Source organism: Geotrypetes seraphini, chromosome 3 (genome assembly GCF_902459505.1).
Source record: "Geotrypetes seraphini chromosome 3, aGeoSer1.1, whole genome shotgun sequence".
Lineage (NCBI taxonomy): Eukaryota > Metazoa > Chordata > Amphibia > Gymnophiona > Dermophiidae > Geotrypetes > Geotrypetes seraphini.
The window spans coordinates 77,539,688-77,562,069 of record NC_047086.1 but is presented as its reverse complement, the minus strand read 5'-3'; the positions used below and the strand labels follow the sequence as shown (position 1 = coordinate 77,562,069).

Below are 22,382 nucleotides of genomic sequence, written 5' to 3'. Positions count from 1 at the left end.
TGGACGACTGGCTGATCAAAGCCCCGTCCAGGGAAGCGGTTATCTCAGCAACCCAACAGACTATTACCTACCTACAAAGTCTGGGGTTCGAGATAAACTTCCCAAAATCCCAACTACGCCCCTCCCAGTTCCTGCAGTTCATAGGGGCCACGCTGGACACGGTTCGCCTCCGTTCCTTCCTCCCCCCTCCACGCCTAGAGGCGTTAGTAAGTCTGAGTCGAAGGTTTTCCCTGCTGACCTCGGTATCAGCTCGGCAGATGATGACTCTTCTGGGCCACATGGCCTCCACCGTCCACGTCACACCCTTCGCCCCCCTCCATCTGAGAATTCCTCAATGGACCTTGGCCTCTCAATGGCGTCAAGACCGGGACCCGATCGACCGCCCCGTGACAGTGACGCCTTCTTTGCAACGATCGCTCCGCTGATGGGCCGACTCTTCAAATCTTTCCAAAGGTTTGCTCTTCCTCACCCCACCTCACAGCAAGATACTCACCACGGACTCGTCGGAGTACGCTTGGGGAGCCCATCTAGACGGCCTACGCACTCAAGGGATGTGGTCAGCAGAAGACCGTCGCTACCACATCAACGTGCTAGAGCTTCGGGCCATCTATCTCGCAGCTGTAGCTTTTCAACATCTGCTCCACGACCGAGTGGTTCTCATCCGAACCGACAACCAAGTAGCAATGTACTACGTAAACAAACAAGGGGGAACAGGGTCTTGGTCCCTTTGCCGGGAAGCCCTGCGCCTCTGGAAATGGGCAATCTCCAACAACACCTTCCTTCGAGCGGTGTACATACAAGGAGAACAAAACTGTCTGGCGGACAGACTCAGCCGCCTCCTCCAGCCACACGAGTGGTCACTGCACTCTCAGATCCTACGACAGGTGTTCGAAAAGTGGGGGACGCCTCAAATAGATCTATTCGCATTCCCCCACAACCACAAGCTGCCTCTCTTCTGCTCCCGGATGTACTCCCCGGACCGGCTCGAGGCCGACGCCTTCCTCCTCGACTGGGAGGGAAGGTTCCTGTACGCGTTCCCGCCGTTTCCTCTGATACTGTGGACGCTTGTCCACCTGAAAACAGTACAAGCCACCCTGATCCTGATTGCCCCTCGCTGGCCACGCCAGCCGTGGTTTTCCCTTCTACTTCAACTCAGTGTCAGAGATCCACTGCCTCTGCCTCTGTTTCTCTCTCTACTATCACAGGATCAGGGTTCGCTGTTACATCCCAATCTTCAATCTCTTCATCTGAATGCTTGGTTTCTCTCCCCGTGTCTCAATCAGTCAAGGAGATATTGGAGGCCTCTAGAAAGACCTCGACGAGAACCTGCTACTCCCAAAAGTGGACCAGATTCTCAATCTGGTGCTCCTCCCACAGCCAGGACCCGGTGTCGGTCCCCGTCCCTCTGGTCCTTGACTATTTACTTCAATTATCTCATTCCGGCCTAAAGACCAACTCCATTCGAGTACACCTCAGTGCGATTGCGGCCTTTCATCAGCCCCTGGAAGGGAAAGCCCTCTCGCTCCATCCCTTAGTCTCTCGCTTCATGAAGGGTCTTCTGAACGTCCACCCTCCTCTCAACCCCCCCCCCCCCCGGTGGTTTGGGACCTTAACGTGGTTCTGGCTCAACTAATGAAACCTCCATTTGAGCCCCTAGACAAATGCCATCCAAAATTCCTCACTTGGAAGGTGATTTTCCTGCTCGCGCTCACTTCCGCCCGGCAGGTTAGTGAGTTACAAGCTCTGGTAGCGGACCCACCCTTCACGGTATTCCATCACGACAAGGTGGTACTCCGCACCCATCCAAAGTTCTTACCTAAAGTAGTGTCTGATTTTCATCTCAATCAGTCCATTGTCTTGCCTGTGTTTTTTCCCAAGCCCCACTCTCACCCCGGAGAAGTGGCGCTCCACACTCTTGACTGCAAGAGAGCGTTGGCCTTTTACCTCCAACGCACTCAGTCACACCGGAAAGTCCCACAACTGTTTTTGTCCTTCGACCCAAACCGGTTAAGTCACCCAGTTTCCAAACGCACCTTGTCCAACTGGTTGGCCGATTGCATCTCCTTTTGCTACGCTCAGGCTGGTCTCGCGCTGCATGGTCGAGTAACGGGACACAAGGTCCGAGCGATGGCAGCCTCCGTAGCATTCCTCAGGTCCACACCTATTGAGGAAATCTGCAAGGCTGCCACGTGGTCTTCGGTTCATACCTTCACCTCCCACTACTGTCTGGATTCACTGTCCAGAAGCGATGGCCGGTTCGGCCAATCGGTATTGCGAAATCTATTTGCTTAAATTGCCAACTTCCCTCCATCCCTTTTCAGTTAGCTTGGAGGTCACCCACATGTGAGAATATCATGCCTGCTTGTCCTGGGATAAAGCACAGTTACTTACCGTAACAGGTGTTATCCAGGGACAGCAGGCATATATTCTCACAACCCGCCCACCTCCCCGAGGTTGGCTTCTTGGCTAGTTAAGTGAACTGGAGACCACGAGGGGATGCACCACCTAGTGGAGCAGGAAGGCACGCATGCGTGGAGCAGCAGAGCAAACTTAAATCTTCAATCAAGTTTGCTTGAAAATGCTTCCGCATCGGGGCTCCGTAGATGACGTCCCACATGTGAGAATATATGCCTGCTGTCCCTGGATAACACCTGTTACGGTAAGTAACTGTGCTTTTTCGTTTCACCATTTCTCCACTTTAGAAAAAAAAAACAGCAGTCAGGGAACATCCGTGGCGTCTAGCTCCAGACTCCCGCAGCCATCTTCCTTAGGCCACTCCCCCTACTTTATAGTTTATAAATCTTTCCTTTTGGCTAGTCTTAATAATAATATTGTAATTTACAGCTAGAGAGACATATGATCAAGAAACTTGTTTTATTTTACTTTTGTGATTAAGATAAACATACCGAGGACCTCAAAATAGTACCTGGTGGGCCATATGTGGCCCCCGGGCCGTGAGTTTGAGACCACTGGGCTAGTATATATTGGGGTGTGAATCTGGCTTAGCCTATTTTATGTAATTGTTTTCAGCAGGTGAATCATGCCATTTTTGGGACAGGATTGGCGATCTCCTGGATGGAGCTGGATGAAAACAGAGGATGGATGGAAAAGATGTGAGTTTTATAGTCATGAACTGAAGAGAGAGAGTAACCAGCTCAACATCATCAATTATCCGATGTAAGGTTTAAGGAAAATATAGACTAAATAGAATTGTTTGTTGTATATTAATTTGCACACCTAAGAAATAGTTATTTTATTGTATGATAAAGTCTGTGGTGTGAAAATATTAATGTGCTGTGTTTAGGCATTTGAGTGGTTTTGGAATTTTGTGCTTCCTTGTCATCAACAACAGCCTATCCACAAAGTCAATGTATTATTCTTGTTAAGATCATTTATCATACATGCCACTTGATTACCCATATTCTCGCAGTAACCAAATATCTCAATGGCTATGGCTTCTTCATTTGCCCTCTCTGTTTTATATTAGAATTATTCTTTTCCTTGTAATTTTCTTCAATTTTCTTGTATTTTAAAGTGCTTAGTGCTTAAATAAGTATAAATAAATATGAACTTATCTTAAAATGTTTTTTGTTCATTTCATTCTCTCTTATCAAATCGGGAAAGGGACCTGTCACATCGACATGTTTCGCCGTTAGGCTGCTTCAAGAAAAAGTCCCCCTTTATCCATTTATCCAAGCCATCCCGATCTATATAATCTTATCTTAACAGAAATTATATAGATCGGGATGGCTTGGATAAATGGATAAAGGGGGACTTTTTCTTGAAGCATTTATCCAAGCCATTCTGATCTATATAATCTTATCTTAACAGAAATTATATAGATCGGGATGGCTTGGATAAATGGATAAAGGGGGACTGAGAGTGATGAGGAGAAAGCAAATGTGCTAAACAAATAATTCTGCTCTGTGTTCACAGAAGAAAATCCTGGAGAAGGACCGAGATTGTCTGGCAAAGTTACACGAGAAAATGGAGTAGATTCTGCGCCATTCACGGAGGAGGGTGTTTATGAGCAACTTGAAAAACTGAAGGTGGACAAAGCGATGGGACCAGACGGGATCCATCCCAGGATACTAAGGGAGCTCAGAGAGGTTCTGGCGAGTCCTATTAAAGACTTGTTCAACAAATCTCTGGAGACGGGAGTGATTCCTGGGGATTGGAGGAGAGCGGATGTGGTCCCTATTCATAAAAGTGGTCACAGGGATGAAGCAGGAAACTACAGGCCGGTGAGCCTCACTTCAGTTGTTGGAAAAATAATGGAAGTGTTGCTGAAAGAAAGGATAGTGTACTTCCTTGAATCTAATGGGTTACAGGATCCGAGGCAACATGGCTTTACAAAAGGTAAATCGTGCCAAACGAACCTGATTTAATTTTTTGATTGGGTGACCAGAGAGCTGAATCGAGGACATATGCTAGATGTAATTTACTTGGATTTCAGCAAAGCCTTTGATAGAGTTCCTCATAGGAGGCTGTTGAACAAACTTGAAGGGCTGAAGTTAGGACCCAAAGTGGTGAACTGGGTCAGAAACTGGCTGTCGGACAGACGCCAGAGGGTGGTGGTTAATGGAAGTCGCTCGAAGGAAGGAAAGGTGACTAGTGGAGTCCCTCAGGGTTCGGTGCTGGGGCCAATCCTGTTCAATATGTTTGTGAGTGACATTGCTGAAGGGTTAGAAGGAAAAGTGTGCCTTTTTGCAGATGATACCAAGATTTGTAACAGAGTAGACACCGAAGAGGGAGTGGAAAATATGAAAAAGGATCTGCAAAAGTTAGAGGAATGGTCTAATGCCTGGCAACTAAAATTCAATGCAAAGAAATGCAGAGTAATGCATTTGGGGATTAATAATAGGAAGGAACCGTATATGCTGGGAGGAGAGAAGCTGATATGCACGGATGGGGAGAGGGACCTTGGGGTTATAGTGTCCGAAGATCTAAAAGCGAAAAAATAGTTTGACAAGGCAGTGGCTGCTGCCAGAAGGATGCTGGGCTGTATAAAGAGAGGGTTAGTCAGTAGAAGGAAGAAGGTGTTGATGCCCCTGTACAGGTCATTGGTAAGGCCCCACTTGGAGTATTGTGTTCAGTTTTGGAGACCGTATCTGGCAAAAGACGTAAGAAGACTTGAGGCGGTCCAGATGAGGGCGACGAAAATGATAGGAGGCTTGCGCCAGAAGACGTATGAGGAGAGACTGGAAGCCCTGAATATGTATACCCTAGAGGAAAGGAGAGACAGGGGAGATATGATTCAGATGTTCAAATACTTGAAGGGTATTAACGTAGAACAAAATCTTTTCCAGAGAAAGGAAAATGGTAAAACCAGAGGACATAATTTGAAGTTGAGGGGTGGTAGATTCAGGGGCAATGTTAGGAAATTATACTTTACGGAGAGGGTAGTAGATGCCTGGAATGCGCTCCCGAGAGAGGTGGTGGAGAGTAAAACGGTGACTGAGTTCAAGGAAGCGTGGGATGAACACAGAAGATTTAGAATCAGAAAATAATATTAAATATTGAACTAGGCCAGTACTGGGCAGACTTGCACGGTCTGTGTCTGTGTATGGCCGTTTGGTGGAGGATGGGCTGGGGAGGGCTTCAATGGCTGGGAGGGTGTAGATGGGCTGGAGTAAGTCTTAACAGAGATTTCGACAGTTGGAACCCAAGCACAGTACCGGGTAAAGCTTTGGATTCTTGCCCAGAAATAGCTAAGAAGAAAAAAAAATAAAATTTAAATTGAATCAGGTTGGGCAGACTGGATGGCCATTCGGGTCTTTATCTGCCATCATCTACTATGTTACTATGTTTTCTTGAAGCAGCCTAACGACGAAACATGTCGATGTGACAGGTCCCTTTCCCGATTCGATAAGCGAGAATGAAATGAACAAAAAACATTTTAAGATAAGTTCATATTTATTTATACTTATTTAAGCAAAAAGCACTTTAAAATATAAGAAAATTGAAGAAAAATACAAGGAAAAGAATAATTCTAATATAAAACAGAGAGGGCAAATGAAGAAGCCATAGCCATTAAGATATTTGGTTACCGCAAGAATATGGGTAATCAAGTGGCATGTCTGAAGCCCTGAAAAGTATGATAAATGATCTTAACAAGAATAATACATTGACTTTGTGAATAGGCTGTTGTTGAATAACTAGTCAATGTTGAATGAATGACTGAGGCTTTCACTGGTCCTTGTCATCAACAGCAGATGAATCCAGAGATAGTGGGATTACTTCCATCAACCAGCAGGTGAAGATAGAATTAGAGAGCACTGAGTTGCCCTCAGGTATATCTTGGAAGCATAGCCTCCTGGCCAACCAGTATACTCTATCTCCAGTATACTAAATCTCATAAGCTCACTCGTTCTGTGGGCGTGGAGCTACTGAGGTCCTGTTCTCTTTGGAGAGGCACCGGTAGGAGGTGGGTTTTTTTTTTTTCTCCTTTCCAGCTTTGGCCTTAGTCTCAAGGGTCATGTTTGTTTACTCCGTTCCCTCCTGCCTTGTCTTTGGGCAGGGATGGGGTGTTTGTATTTTGGAATGGAGTGCTGCCATTAGTGATACAGGAGGGGTTTCGTGATGCTGCTTCCTGTTCCCTGTGCCGGTTAGGGTTGACCGTGACGGTATGGGTGAGTGTGGTGTCATGGCAGCTGTGTTTTGCCGGAGTTCACTGGTTGCAACTAGGTCAGGCAGTAGGAGGCCCTGAAGCTGGTTGGTCGATGCCCTTCCCTTCCACTGCGGCTCGGGGAGGGGGGGTGGGTGTGAGCGTCGCTGCAGTTGCTGTCACCTCCACTGTCTTTCTCTTCTCGGAGGAAGGACGATGCCTCCGGCAGTACTGCCTTTTCCGCCACTGACTGGCCGGCCTAGTTGCTGCTGCACGGATGGGGAGTTGGCCTTGGCCGGAGCGCCAGTTCGCTTACGGCCTAGTGTACTTTGTTTAGCCCGGCCGGCTGATAGTTAGTTGTGGCTAGGCTAGTTGTGGGTTAGTTTACAGCTCTTTTTCTCGTGATCAGAGTCTATTCTTTTCACTTCTTCTTGGTTCATATATGTGGAAGAGTGGGCTGGAAGTTGGATCAGCTACCTCAGTGCCTGAGGTTGCCACGGTATCTCCTTGGGACTCTGGGGAAGACACTTGTCACTTCGTGGCATTCTTCTTGACTTTGGTCAGCAGTTTGCCTCCTGTGGGAGCCCTATGGACTTTGTGCTTTGAGAGGGCTGCAGTTGGCGGGGGGGAAGGGACTTCACTTGTCATGTTTCCAGGCTTGATGTCCTAGAACCTCGCGAGTGGAGAGGGTCTGGTCTGTGGCAGTGCTTATGGGTTTTATCATTAGCTAAGGACCATTGCCAGACACGATGGTTTCATTCCACAGGAGGTTATTTAGGGGCCTGGTGGTCACAATAGGAAGCTGCTTTGCACTCATTCTATTTGTGGAGGGTCACTGTAGTTGTGAATTACTCAGCATGGTGCTCTCAGGCAAGGATTGCTCCTGCTCACATGTTCTATGGGGGTTAGCCTTTGTTTGATCATGGGATACATACTCTCTGGAATTTCATATCTCCTTGGACGTGTGCTGCAGGGCTGGATTTGGGAACGTGGGATTTCAAGTTCACTTGTTTATTTCCCTCCCTATGTTTGGACTGCTTTGGTACATCCCACTAGTTTCTGGGTTCATCTGCTGTTGATGACAAGGAAGGTAAATTATGTCCTTACCTGATGATTTTCTTTCCTTTAGTCACAGCAGATGAATCCAGAGCCCCACCCTGTTGCGGGGTTTGTCTCTCTCAGGCATGGTTTGAGCCTGCTTTTCGGCTGAAATTGCATTCTCAAATTTAAAACATCAGTGGTTTGGGTAGTACATATGAGGGAAAGTTTCATATGTTTCATGCCTTTTATGTGCTTTATTTCAACTGCTTTGAGAAGCCCTATACTGGTTGGCCAGGCGGCTGTGCATCCAAGATTTACCTGAGGACAACTCAGTGCTCTCTATTTCTACCTGCTGGTTGATGGACGTAATCCTACTAGTTTCTGGATTCATCTGCTATGACTAAAGGAAAGAAAATTATCAGGTAAGGACATGACATAATTTTACCATAATGTATGATGATGGGCATAATTCTGCAATCCTGGTAACACCAGTAACAAAAAACCAAAACTTTTTCTGTCCTACTGCTTTCCTCCAGTAACTTATTCCTTCCATCAGACCTCTGTTTCTGGCTGGATGGACACTTCTCCTCAATGAAAACTGCAAACCTAGAAACCAGCCTCCACAGTGCCCATGAAAACACTGTTAAATGACTGTGAACTGATGTGCTGAATAAATAGGTTAAGAGGCTGGTTTTTAAATAGAAATTGGCTTTAAATGAATTTCGGGAAGACACCTTCTCCAGGATTGGCTCAGGTGCTTCAGGCTCCTCCCGTTTCTTTTCCCCCAGTAGCCAAAGCAGGCCAATCAGAGACTTCCTTAGACTCAACCCTAAGGAAGTCCCTGATTGGCTCAGGTGCCTCAGGCCCCTCCCAAGGGAGGAGCCTGAGGCACCTGAGCTAATCAGGGACTTAGGTCCCTCCCAGTGCATCACATCCGTTGGATAACATCATCCAAATGGAGAATACTTGACCTGGTGTCCTTAGAGAACATCTGCTACAGGTGAGTAGCTTCCCTTTGTTGATAGAGAAAATGACATAGTGGGATAATCCATCACTTAAACTTTCATCTCTGTTTTTGCAGTTGTTATTTAAGCCTGAGGAGCTTGTCTGGTAGCAGCTTTGTAGGATCTTCTACACATGTTCAGAAAAGTCTTTTAGGGTTTTTTAAGTTGAACTGAATACTTTTGTCATTCTTCACATTTGTATATTGTTAGGTACTTGAGTGGCTGCTTTAATCAGCTATCCTAGGAATGCATGTATGACCATTTATCTACTTTTTATGGTAAATTTACCATAATTATGTGTACCAAAGAATGTTTTGTTTTCATGTAATTAATTGAACCTAAATGTTCTTATTTTAGCACCTTAAAGAGTGAAGACCAGGAAAACTGTAATGAAAATTGTGAAATCACAGTATAGAAAAGAAGAAAGGACAAGTTTAATAATAGTAAATCAAAGTGTAAGTCTAGTTTTTGGTCCTGGTCTCTTTGTACTAGTCTCAATGAAAATTCACTTTTAGTTGCTTTGATTTTTTTTTTTTTTTTTTTTCCCCCTCATTTACATATGAATTTTTTAGCAAGATGTTGACAAAAATTATTTTTTCAAGCAAGTTACTTTCTCAAGAGTGTGTGATATACTGAGATCATTATATAAATAAGGTAAAGAAAGGTAATCAAATTTTTCTTTTTCCCTCAGTAGATTTTTATCAGGAAACATGGATCTGTTTTCATAAAGAAAGCACAAGAGAAGTAAGTAGATCTGTAATTTTTTTTTTCTGATTAGTCCTGTTTGTTCAGAATACCTGCTTAGGCAGACTATCTGCTCAGCCCTTTTTTCCATCTCTGAATGAGGCGAAGGAATAACAGCTGGATACAAATTGGAGTGAAAACATAAGGCCTTCATAGGAGAACACTCAACGTGCACAAAATGGCAGTATTCATCCACATATCTCTCCTTGGATGAATACTGCCATTTTGTGTAGGTTCTTTGAGTGCTCTCCTATGAAGCTTATGTATAAACAACTTACTTATTTAGATTCAATTTAAGCCCCTAACTATAATTCAGATCCCTAACTATAATTCAGATGTATCTATTTATATTTGTCTCCTTTTCATCAGTTATAGAAGGCTCACTGGTGTATGATCACCCTAAATCCTGCTTAATACTATTATTCACGTTGGCCTCCCCCTTTGATCACAAGAAGGATAAAAACATGGCCCATCCAGTCTGCTCATCTACAGCATCCCCTATCTCCTCCTCTCCCTAAGAGACCACTGCATGTCTGTTCCATGGTATCTTGAATTCAGATACAGTTCAATCGTTGCTGCTGAGACTGTTGTAACATAGTCTACTTGACATGTACCAAGAAAGAGATGGCTAGGCTTAGACTAATTCAGAACACGGCAGTAAAATTGATTTATGGTCTAAAGAAATATGATCATGTGACACCCTTCTACCATGAGTTGCATTGGCTTCCAGTGGAGGCTTGCGTTTTGTTTAAGTTGGGTTGTCTCTGTTACAAAGTTGTGTACGGGTATTGCTCCAATCTATATGACTGATAGATTCCTTATAGCATCCTATAAACATAGAAGATGATCATACACTTTGTTTAACTTTCCATCGGCTCAAGGATGTAAGAGTAAGAAATCTTTGGAACGTACATTAACATTTTAGGCTGCTTTCGATGATAGGGCATTTCGACCATTTTTGCATAGTTCTTGTTCTTATAAACACTTTAGAACTCAATTGAAAACTTATCTTTCTTCAAAGTATCTGGTGAATTAAGCTAAATGATCCCTAGGTTACGCTATTATTAATCTTTTGTTAACCATGTTGAACTTATGGTTATATGGTTTATAAGTATGATGTTATGTCATGTTATGTCTTCATCTCCACCAGCTCCACCAGGAGATCATTCCACGCATACCACCCTTTCTGTAAAAGTATTTCCTTAGATTATTCCTGAGCCTATCACCTCTTAACTTCATCTTTTGCCCTCTAGTTCTAGAGCTTCTTTTCAAATGAAAGAGATTTGCCTCATGCGTATTTGAGAGATTTGCCTCATGCAACCAAAGAGCTCCAGGATTTTGGCATGTCTCCGGAGAGCTCGTTTTTGAAGGGTAGCACAGCGCGGGCAGGAGTCAGGACAATGTTTGGGTCCCAAGCACTTGATACACCAATGGTGGGGGTCGGTGAGAGAAATCGCCCGATTACACTGGCTACACTTAAACCCGGTAAGAGGCCGGGACATAGAAAAAAATAACGTCTGCAATGAAACGAGGGCCGGCGGCAGGGTCTGAGCCCGAGAAGAAAAAATAAAAGTTGTATTGGTTTTTTTTGGTTTTTTTTTAAAGAGACGCGCTGCACAGCGACTATGAAAAATAAAATAAATAAAGAAGAAAAGGAAGCCGCTGTGTGAGAAGGCTACTCAAAAATCAGCAGAGCTCAGAAACAGGTGCTTCTTGGCTCCGTGGAGAACTGAGGTACTTCACAGGAGATGCATGACTTATGTTTGGCGGGAAGGCACTTGCGCATGAGCGGTGCAGCACTCATGAGCTCTTTGAAAGTTCTACAAGCAAGTCTGCTTGCGAGGCTGTCCGCTACGGGGCTCCGTGGATGACATCACCCACATGTTGAGAATATGCTGCCTGCTTGTCCTGGGATAATGTGCTGCAGTCTGCCACAGCTCTCTTACAGTAGTTGGAATCAGAGAACCACTGCCACATGCCTGGAATGCCTTCATGATACTGATCTTCGGGCTGCTAGTCAGACTCCATGCCCGACTGCACTTCCACCTCTGCAGACGGACGGATGCATTCGTGAATGGGCGGATGCGCGGAATGTAGCTAGCACCCTGCAAGATACTGCCGAGTCTCCTAGATATGCCCAACAGCCTGCGCTGAACTTCATCCAACAGTAGGAGAAAGGGGGATGGCCCGAACCCCTCAGAAGCAGATGCAGGCTGACTGACAGGTATCTACTGGGATTGGCCTATCAGCTGTAGTCTGTGTATTCCCCACACAGGCAGAGCTGAATAATCACTCCGAGCACAAGAAATCTTGAAATCCTATGGAGTCATCTACAGAGAAGACCTCGGCCTTGACCCCCTTGGTGACCTCATCTTCCAAGTCTTCAACCTCAAGCAAGTCACCCTTGTCCTCGAAGGCCTCGTCTGCTGTGCCTCTAAAGGTCTTGTCCTCAGGCAAGTCTCTTCTTCCCTCCGCAGGTACGTTACCTAAGAAGCCTCCAGCTGAGTCTTGGGCAATCCAGGCAATGAGTGCAGTCGTGCCAACCTCTACGAGACCTCTTCCGAAGCGTGCCTCCAAACATAGGGAATACTCATCTTCAAGGTCGGCCTCTATGGAGTGCACTGCTGCACCTTCTAGACCAGAGTTATTGGTCTCGGTGCTTGTCTTCGAGCTTACCTCTGTTTTGGCCAAGCTTGCCCCTGCCTCGGCCCTGCTTTCTGCGAGCCAGTCTGAGCATACTGTCGAGGCACCAGGAGCAAAACCTCTTTGGCCTCGACCTTTGTCCTCCAGTGACTCCTCGCCGCATCCTTCCAGGTCCGGGTCTCCAGCTACTCAACCTGTTCAAGACGTGGTGGAGAAACCTTGATCGAAGCATTCCTCATCCTTGAGGTACCTGGCTTCGAAAAAGAAGGAAGAGTACTAAGTCTCCTATGCCTCATTCGTCGAGGTCCATCGAGACCCCTTCCAAACCCAGGCATAGGTCTCAAACTCCGACGATTTCAACGCCTCGTACTTCTCCTCGAGGCCCATCCAGGTCCCAGACTCCTTTCTCGAGACCATCTCCGAGGGATCCTCCTTTGTTTGTCTCTACAAGGCACGAGTCGAGGCTGTCAATTCCTCATACTCCTGGGACTTCTCCATCAAGACTTCTCAAACATAAGCACTCTCTGACCCTGCCTATATCACACAGCGGAGCTTCTTCTGTGACTCTTACGTTGGATACAGACCTCCCTTCTCAATACTCCAAGGAGGCTTCTCCTTCTTATTCAGCGGCGCCTCGGTCTCGCTCTGCTTCGCCTTCTAATGACTCTTCGGCTTCCAAGTCCACATCTTTTTCAAGATTTCTTTTTACATGAGTAAGGCTCTTCAAATTGATCACCAAATGCAAAGTAATGCATTTAGGTAGTAAGAATAAGGAACACGCGTATAGAATGTCAGGCGCAACTCTGGGTAAGAGCGAACAAGAAAAGGACCTGGGTGTACTGATAGATAGGACCCTGAAGCCATCGGCACAATGCGCGGCAGCGGCAAAGAAAGCAAACAGAATGTTAGGCATGATAAAGAAAGGAATCACGAGTAGATCGAAGAAAGTCATAATGCCGCTTTATAGAGCAATGGTCAGACCACACTTGGAATACTGTGTCCAACATTGGTCTCCCAACCTAAAGAAGGATATAAAACTGCTGGAGAGGGTGCAGAGACGAGCAACGAAGCTAATAAGAGGTATGGAGAACTTGGAATATGAGGAACGACTCAAGAAACTGGGACTGTTCTCCCTTGAGAAGAGGAGGCTGCGAGGGGACATGATAGAGACGTTCAAAATACTGAAAGACATCGATAAAATAGAGCAGAAAAACAAATTATTTACATTGTCCAACGTGACACGGACAAGAGGACATGGTTTGAAGCTAAGGGGGAACAAGTCCAGGACAAATGTCAGGAAGTTCTGCTTTACGCAGCGAGTGGTGGACGCCTGGAATACTCTTCCAAAGGAGGTTATTAAGGAATTCACTGTGCTAGGATTCAAAGGCAAATTAGATGCACATCTCCTTACGAGAGGCATAGAGGGATATGGGTGATTAAAACTACATCAGGTGTATACCTGACTGGGCCTCCGCGTGTGCGGATCGCCGGACTCGTTAGACCATGGGTCTGATCCGGAGATGGCAGTTCTTATGTTCTTAAGTATACTACTGAATATCCACATCAAGTTTCAAGTTTATTAGTATTTTGATATACCGACCATCACGTGTATCTGGTCGGTTTACAGTAGTAAAAAGATAAAAATAGAAAATAAAAATTTTTTTGATAAAAGTTAAATCTAAGCATAGGAGAAAATAAAATCTCTATGGAAGTATGGGGAAGAGGGTCAAGACAAAGACTTGATTACAAAGGATACGAAACAAAGGAAAAAGAGGGGAGGGGAAGATTTGTAAATTGATTTACTATTATTAAACTTGTCCTTTCTTCTTTTCTTGACTGTGATTTCACAATTTTCATTACAGTTTTCCTGGTCTTTACTCTTTAAGGTGCTAAAATAATAACATTTAGGTTCAATTAATTACATGAAAACAAAACATTCTTTGGTACACATAATTATGGTAAATTTACCATAAAAAGTAGATAAATGGTCATACATGCATTCCTAGGATAGCTGGTTAAAGCAGTTTTGCGCAAGGATGGCATTCTGGTTCACCCATATCTGGACGACTGGTTGATTCAAGCAAAGTCTTTTCAGGAGAGTTCTCGAGTTACAGCTCGGTTTGTGGAGTTCCTGCAGTCACTGGGATGGGTAGTCAGCCTATCCAATAGTCGGTTGACTCCATCTCAGCACCTGGAGTACCTTGGGGTTCTTTTCGACACCAGCTTGGGGAAGGTCTTCCTGCCAGAGATCCAAGTGGTCAAGTTGCAGTCGCAGAGGACCTCTCATATACTGACAGACTGAAAAAGCTGGGGCTTTTCTCCCTGGAAAAGCAGAGACTTAGAGGAGACATGATAGAAACCTTCAAGATCATGAAGGGCATAGAAAAAGTAGACAGGGACAAATTTTTCAAATTATGGGGGACCACAAGTACAAGGGGGCACTCAGAAAAATTGAAAGGGGAAAGGTTTAGAACAAACGCCAGGAAGTTCTTTTTCACCCAAAGGGTGGTGGAAACATGGAACGCGCTACCGGAGGATGTGATAAGCAGGAACACGCTACAGGGCTTCAAAGAAGGTTTGGATAGGTACCTGGAGGACAAAGGGATTGAGGGGTACAGATAGGAGTAGAGGTAGGTTATAGGGATAGGATTAGAGATAAGTTATAAAATTAGTCAAGGACCACCGTTCAGGCAAGTAGGCCTGATGGGCCGCCGCGGGAGCGGACCGCTGGGCAAGATGGACCTCTGGTCTGCCTCAGCGGAGGCAACTTCTTATGTTCTGATGGCTTCCCGATGTCCTCAGGTGCAGGTTTTTCTCCAGGTCTTGGGGTCGATGGCGGCTTTTCTGGACATGATTCGGCGGGCCTGGGCTCACATGTGCCCGCTTCAGCATGCTCTGCTTCAGCGGCGGTCACCTTAGGTGCACAATTTGGACTTTTCTGTTCCTCTCTTGAGGTTAGTTCATCGCAGTCTCCGTTGGTGGCTACAGTCTTCCAATCTGGTGCAGAGAGTGAGTCTGGATCAGCCCCAGTGGACAGTGCTCCTCACGGACGCCAGTCTCCTCGGTTGGGGAGCTCAGTGTCTCGGTCAATCGGGGGGGGGGGGGGGGGAACCAGGAGTAGTCTGGTACTACAGAAGGTTGCTCTGCTCATGGTGTAAGCAGAAACTCATCTCGGTTTGCAAGCCTTCAGTTGGTTGTGCAGTCTTGGGGGCCACCGGTCATGGACCTGATGGCCACGAATGTCAACGCCAAAGCACTACTGTTCTTCATTCGGCGCAGGGATGTTCAGGCATAGGGGTTAGATGCTCTGGTACAGCTTTGTCTGACGGTGGGCCTCCTGTACGTGATCCCTCCATGGCTGATGGTGGGCAGAGTCCTTCTTTGCATTGCTCAGCACCCCGGCCACGTGATCCTGGTGGCTCCAGACTGGCCCTTGGTACATGGATCTGATTCTTCTCGTGGCAGATCCTCTTCCGCTGCCCCTCTCGCCCGACCTTCTGACTTGGGGCCCCATTCCAATGTTTGATCCAGGTCCCTTTTGTCTTGAGAGGGAATGCCTAGGTAAGAAAAGTTATTCAGATAAAGTGATCTCCACTCTCTTGGAGTCCCGGAGGCTTTCCACTTCTCGGGCTTATGTGCGGGTTTGAAGAGTGGTGTGCTGCGCGTGGAGTGGTTTCTTTTGTGCCTCTTTGCCTTCGCATCTTGGAGTTCTTGCAGGATGGCCTGGATAGGGGTCTGGCCTGGTCTTCTCTCCAGGTTCAGCTTGCAGCTTTGCGTTTCACGGTTTGCTGCAGGGTAAGCATTTAACTTCTTTTCTGGACATTGTTCGCTTTTTGAGGGCAGCTAAATTGCCTTTGGTTCCGATCTGGGATCTCAATCTGGTCCTGTCCATGCTAGTACACTCTCCCTTTGAGCCCCCTGAGTTTTTGCTCGTTGAAGGACCTTACTCTCAAAACAGTTTTCCTGGTGGCCATTACTTCAGCGAAACGCGTTTCTGAGCTGCAGGCTTTCTCTTATAGGCCTCCCTTCTTGGAGTTTTCTAGGTGGTGCTACGTCCTGTTCCTTCCTTTCTCCCGAAGGTGGTCTCACCTTTTCATGTCAACCAGTCCGTGGTCCTCCCGGTCTTGGGTAGCCGCGAGGGCTCTTTGGAACAGAGGCAGTTGCGCAAGTTAGATGTCTGTTGGGTCTTCGCTCTTACATTCAGTGGACCCAGGAGTTCCAGAAGTTGGATCATTTTTTTGTCCTCTTAGCGGGTCCTCATAAGGGGGACGGCGCTTTCAAGGCTACCATTGCATGTTGGATCAAAGAGACAATCACTTCTGCCTATCTTCTTCAGAAGAAGCCCGTTCCGGATTTTCTCAAGGCTCATGCCACTGCGGCTCAGGCAGCTTTTTGGGCTAAGTCTTCTCTGGTGCCTCCAGTGGATATCTGTAAGACCGCGGTTTGGTCTTCGACACTACTGTGTGGCCGTCCAGACGCATCGGGACGTGATGTTCGATGAGCGTGTTCTGGTGGTGGCCTTCCGTGGGTCCCACCCATGATGGGTACTGCTTTGGTACATCCCATCAGTGAACTGTACCGTTCTGGAGAGATGCTAAAGAAGGAGAAATTAGGCTATTACCTGCTAATTTTCTTTCTTTTAGAGTAGACTCTTCAGACTGGTACAGTCTCCACCCTGTTTGTTTGTTGTTCTTACAGGATTCGCATGAAGTGTGTTTTTTCTGTGGGTTCTAGGATTTTATAGGGTCGAGGAGATCAAAAGAACAGCGGCTGATCAAAAGAACAGCTGGTGTAGCTGGCGACCTGTGGGGATGTTTTGCTGAAGGGGCATTTATGCAATTTCTAACAGTATTGCTCTATGTTAGTTGTTACTCCTGTAAGGAGTGTTGTTACTGTTATAGCTCTGCTTGGCTATTCGGCAGACTGGTTAGACTAGAGAGAAGCACAGCTGTTAGTATTACAGCCAAAGTTTTGTCTGTCTCCACCTTCTGGTCATGGTTAGCTATTACCCATCAGTGAACTGTACCAGTGTGACTAGTCTAAAAGAAATGAAATTAGCAGGTAAGCACATAATTTCTCCTTGTTACTTCCAGTTCCCATGTATTCATATTGAGTGAACTCAGATTCAAGCCGAGACTATATTCAGCCATTTTAGAGTGCTGGGAGACGCGTTTTCATGTTCCACATGAAAGATACATTTTGTTTCATTCTCCCGCATTATATGGGTTAGATCTGGAGGTTTTCACTGAAGTTTTAAAATGTTTATTCTCTATGCTTTGATTGCTTGTGTCACACACTGAAGCAGCAGAAATATGAAATGCTGGTCATTGTTGGTGTGCCAATCGGCTTTATTAGATAAGTTGATTTGTTCATCTATCTTTTAAACATTTAAGTTTTTCACTGCACCGCCCAGAGCTTTTTCAGACACGAGGGGAGGTTTTTTATGCCAATGAGCTTATCACCCTGAACACCTTGAACCACTATTGTGGCGTGGGAGGAGTTGGGTTCTGAGGCTTTTTCCTCCTCCGAGTCTTTGTTTAAGTCTGTGTTGTTGCATTCACATGTGATTCATTTTTGTACCTGCACTATCTATGTGAAAGAGTTATTTATTCATAGTATTGGATTTTCACTACATCTGTGTTATTAAGACAGCAGTGAATCTAATACAGGTACAAGATCCTTTATCTGAAATCATTGGGACCAGGTAGATTTCAGTTTTTGAAATTTTTTGGTTTTCAGAATGATAATATTAAGTCAGAAAAAGAGATCATAAGACCATAAAATTGCACTTCAAACACAAACTTACCTGCACTAGCTGACATGTCCCTGCCTCATATTTTCATGTAGGACAGATATAAAATATAGGCGTGCACATCCAACAATTTCATAGTTTTTTATTTTTTATGTTTATTAATCTGTATTCTTTCAGAAAGACTGTGCACAACTGAAGAAAGAGTCGTACTATTCACAAAGGGCTTCTTTTACAAAGCCTCTACCATGACTTTGTAAATGGGGCCTAAAAAGCCTGCATTACTTGGGGGGGGGATCACAAACATTAAACACTTCACCAAAGGTCCATCAAGCCCAGTATCCTGCTTCCAACAGTGGCCAACCCAGGTCCCAAGTACCTAGCTAGATCCCAAGTAACAAAACAGATTCTATGCTGCTTATCCTAGGAATAAGCAGTGAATTTCCCCAAGCCATCTCAATAATGGCCTATGGACTAGAGAATGACACGGTGGCGGTTACCTGCTGCTAGCCGCGTTTAGCCGCGGGTAACCCGCCAAAAGGGGGAAAGAAAACTAGCAGTCGCTGCGGGGACGGGGACAAGGCCATTCACCGTCCCGTGGAGCGGTGAATGGTCTTGTCTCCTGATCAGGATAATTGCACACATGCGTACTTATTCTAGGGTTGTAAAATGAAAATGACAAAAAAATTAATGATGCAAAATATTTTAATAAAATCCAAAATCTTATTTTTTATTAGATATCAATATTAGATCATAAGAGTACTCAATTAATTGATTAGCAAATCAATTGAGTATCATTTGCATCAGAGAATTATTACAGAAGCCAAAAGCTGGCCTTGCTCATAAAAAATTCCAACGTTTTACCAGTTACACGTCCATATATATCCTAAATGACGACATTCCTTCATTACAATCCATCTGCAGTCTAATTGGTTCACATTATTTATTCCCATATAAGGCTAGCTTCATATAGGCGTGTCACAAATTACATTCTTATATCTAAAAAAGTTACATTCTCACATTAAGCTTACATATTTTATAAAAAGAAGAAATACATAGACCAATATTATAATATACTTACAAAACTCCTCAGATTCTACATCCCTTCCTGTAAATATCAGTGTCTTTTCCTGAGATCTTTGTCTCACAAAGACTGCACAAAGAAAAGATGGAAAAGAGCAGGTACCCCTCCCATCAAAATTCTATGTAGAAAAAAGTTGCTCAAGGTCAGAGGTCAAACACCATCTGTTGCCTTATCAGGATCTCTTCAGGATTTCAGATATATGAAAATCAAAATAACATATATTCCTAATCTAATCTATATTGGTTGTTAACTTATTACCTATAGCTACCTAAGAAAATTTCTATTATGTAATTTTTCCTAACTTTCTGACACTTAATTTTGGATCAATTCATACCATGATACACATGTGGTTTAGATTTGTCCTTAGCAAACTCAAGTCATGGCAAACCAGGGCCCCCTGGTATGTGGATACCAGGTCAAAAGCCAACTCCTGTCTGCCTACATTTCCCTGAGGATTGGCCTAGTTCAGGCTGGTCACTCTAACACAAAGAAGCTCTATAAGAAACTTAAGCTTCCCATCTGGAGTACATTTGATATGGTAGTCATCAATCACAAAATGTCTTAGCCTGCCTCCCTATATCCGTCAAGCACATGACATATATCAAATCCATATGGTGACTTAAAATCCCTGTTTTTAAACTTTTTGTATTTCTGATCATTTTATTCCAGCTCATCCAATTTTCATTTATTAATTTATAGCTACTAATCCACATTCTCACTTGCTCTTGGATTAGGCCCTATCTATCAACAGGTTTTTTTCTAATTAGTAAATCCTGATGCAATGTGAGAAAGTGTAATAGCTGAATTTTTTTATTTCATGTTTGCTCACTTGTACCTGTCCAGGTAAACTAAGCTGGCCCTACTCAGAACTACTTAAGGCATAGGTCAAGGTCCTGACTCCGCAGTGAGGCATCAAGGATCGCGCGGTTCCCGCAGCCTCCACCCGCCCAATCGATCGTTTAACTAGCTTCCTCTCTCCACCTCACCTTAGTTTGCAGGCTTTCTTTTTCAGCGACCCGCAAGCGCGGCTGCTCAGTATTCAATCTTCTGCTCTGACGCAACCAGAAACAGAAAGTTGCAGCAGAGCAGAAGATTGAACTCTGAGCAGCCGCGCGTGCGGGTCGCCGAAAAAGAAAGCCGGCAAACTAAGGTGAGGTGGAGGGAGAGAGCTGGCTAAACGTTGCGATATGGCGAGTGGGTGCGTGTTCCGCAGCCAGATCTTCCCACTCTCTTTGCTGCCCACGTCGGTGGTCTGCATACTGGCAGCAGCCTGGGGTTATTCACTTCTGTCGCTCGCCACGAACGCCGAGCCGCGCTCTTCAGTCCTCCCAAGCCCGCCACCAAACAGCGGGAAATTCAAACGGCCATTTGGCTGCTTTTTTACACACACCGAGCGCCCTCGCAATAGCCAAGACTCCTCACTCTACCGCTCCACGGGGCAGAAATAGAAACTACCCAAACTGAAACAGCGCACGGCTGAGCAGCAGCGCTGAAACCATATCACCCCTCCCAAGAATCAGATCCAGGAAAACAATCATGGTCACCCTTTACATGCTGGGAAATGCAGTTTTGCGCGTTGGATCCTTCGTCCTCCTTCCGACCACAGGGGAGACGGGCCTTTAGGCGAAGTTAAAGAGTGCTGTGGGTAGGTACTCACCTAAGCCTGTCGAGAGGTCGCACTGACTAATGTGTGTGTTTTATCACGTGAACAAGAAAGACATTACTTCCTTGATCTGTCTAGATAAGCTGTTTGTTTTGTTTCTGTTGTTTTCTCTTTTGTTGATACTATTTTTCCCCCCATAAAGTAATTTATTGATATTTTAAAAGATACAGAAACAAACAACAAAACAGAATACAAATAACAACAATGCTAATGATACAAGATATTATAAGTACAATTAGTCCTGGAATGTTATAAAAGATCATAGAGGGCTCCTTTTATCAAGCGCGCTAGCGGGGTTAATGCGCACAACTTTTCATCACGCGTTAACCCCTGCATGCTTGAGGAGGCGGTAGCAGCTAGCGCCTCCTGTGGTTTAGCGTGCGCTATTACCCATGTTAAACCGCTAGCACGGTTTGATAAAAGGAGCCCAGAATGTTTTACACATATTGTGAAATTTTTTAATATTCAACTACCATAACTACAAAAAGGATTCCATGTTATGAAATTTCTTCGTTTCCACACCTAATAGCAAACATTTTTTTCTTATTTGACATATAAGCACAATATATTCCACCAATTAATCTAATCTAATTTTGTTGATATTTATTTATTATTTAGATTTATATCCTGTCCTCTCCAGAGAGTTCAGAAGGGGTTACAGGTTAGCATTCAGTGCTACAATATCACATTATATAGGGTTACAGTTAAGGTAGAAAAAAAAATTCTATTTATTTTTTGCTTTAGGATAAAGTAGTATATTAGTTGTGTTGATAAAAATTTATAAACAAAACCCTGCCAGCTGAACATCTCCATGACGGGGCGGTGAAAGGGATGGCGGTGACGGTGTCGGGGCGGTGAAGGGAACGGCGGTGACGGGGCGGTGCAGAGGATGGTGGGCCGGGGACGGTGCAGTGACGGGAACAGTTTTTTTCCCCGTGTCATTCTCTACTATGGACTTCTCTTTTAGGAACTTATCCAATCCTTTTTTAACCCCTACTAAGCTAACTGATTTCACCACATTCTCTGACAACAAATTCCAGAGTTTAGTTACACATTGTGTGAAGAAATATTTTCTTCAGTTTGTTTTAAATCTAATACTTAGTAGCTTCATCGCATGTCCCTTAGTCCTAGTATATTTGGAAAGAGTGAACCATCGATTCACATCTACCCTTTTCACTCCACTCATTATTTTATAGATCTCTATCATATCACCCCTGAGCCTCTACATGTTCATTTTCATTGAACGTTGTTGATGGCTTAAGTTCATGCCAAGCATTTTTTAATGCTTATTTTGTTACATCTTTCTAGGCACTCAATCAGCACACAATCTAAATCTTCATTTTTTGCACTATGCAATGTTTTTCTTTTTTTCATTAATTTGTGATCATCATTCTCACTAAAATTTCAACAGCTTTCTGTTTTTGTAAGTCATATATGCTCCCACATCATATTCTTCATTCAGCCATTATACAGAAACATTATGATCAAGCTTCTTCAATATCTCAGTTTTCTGTTGATGGATATAAAAGCTTCCTTTTCTGCTTCTCACTGCTCTGAGTGGAATCTGCATCTCTCTGCCATTTTCTAGCCCTCCGAACTTTTCTGATTCTTACTGCCACCCTGAAATCTTTAGCTCTCCACTTTCTAGCCTGAAATTGTGCAGAGATAAGGAGAAATGCACCTGCTTTGGTTTCAGCGTGTGTCACATCAGGGGAAAAACTACTACCGTTTTACATCAAATTTCAGTTTTCAGAGCTTTTAGGTTTTCGGAATTTCAGATAAAGGATCTTGTACCTGTAAACTGGTTTTCTCAGATCCATGTTTGGTATATTTGATGTATGACTTAA

General features: G+C 44.7%; 1 protein-coding gene across 4 annotated transcripts in view; it reads left to right on the top strand.

Moving 5' to 3' along the window:
• The window catches only part of FBXO25 (F-box protein 25), a 107,643-nt gene that overhangs the window by 12,973 nt on the left and 72,288 nt on the right, over nucleotides 1–22,382 (top strand). For 2 of the 4 annotated variants that reach the window (XM_033938948.1, XM_033938949.1), the window contains exons 2-3: nucleotides 3,031–3,113; nucleotides 9,347–9,396. In XM_033938948.1, the coding sequence (XP_033794839.1) occupies nucleotides 3,041–3,113; nucleotides 9,347–9,396 (123 nt within the window). In that variant the 5' untranslated portion in view covers nucleotides 3,031–3,040. The remainder of the gene's footprint in view (nucleotides 1–3,030; nucleotides 3,114–9,346; nucleotides 9,397–22,382) is intronic. The other 2 variants (XM_033938947.1, XM_033938945.1) reach the window with 1 other exon arrangement.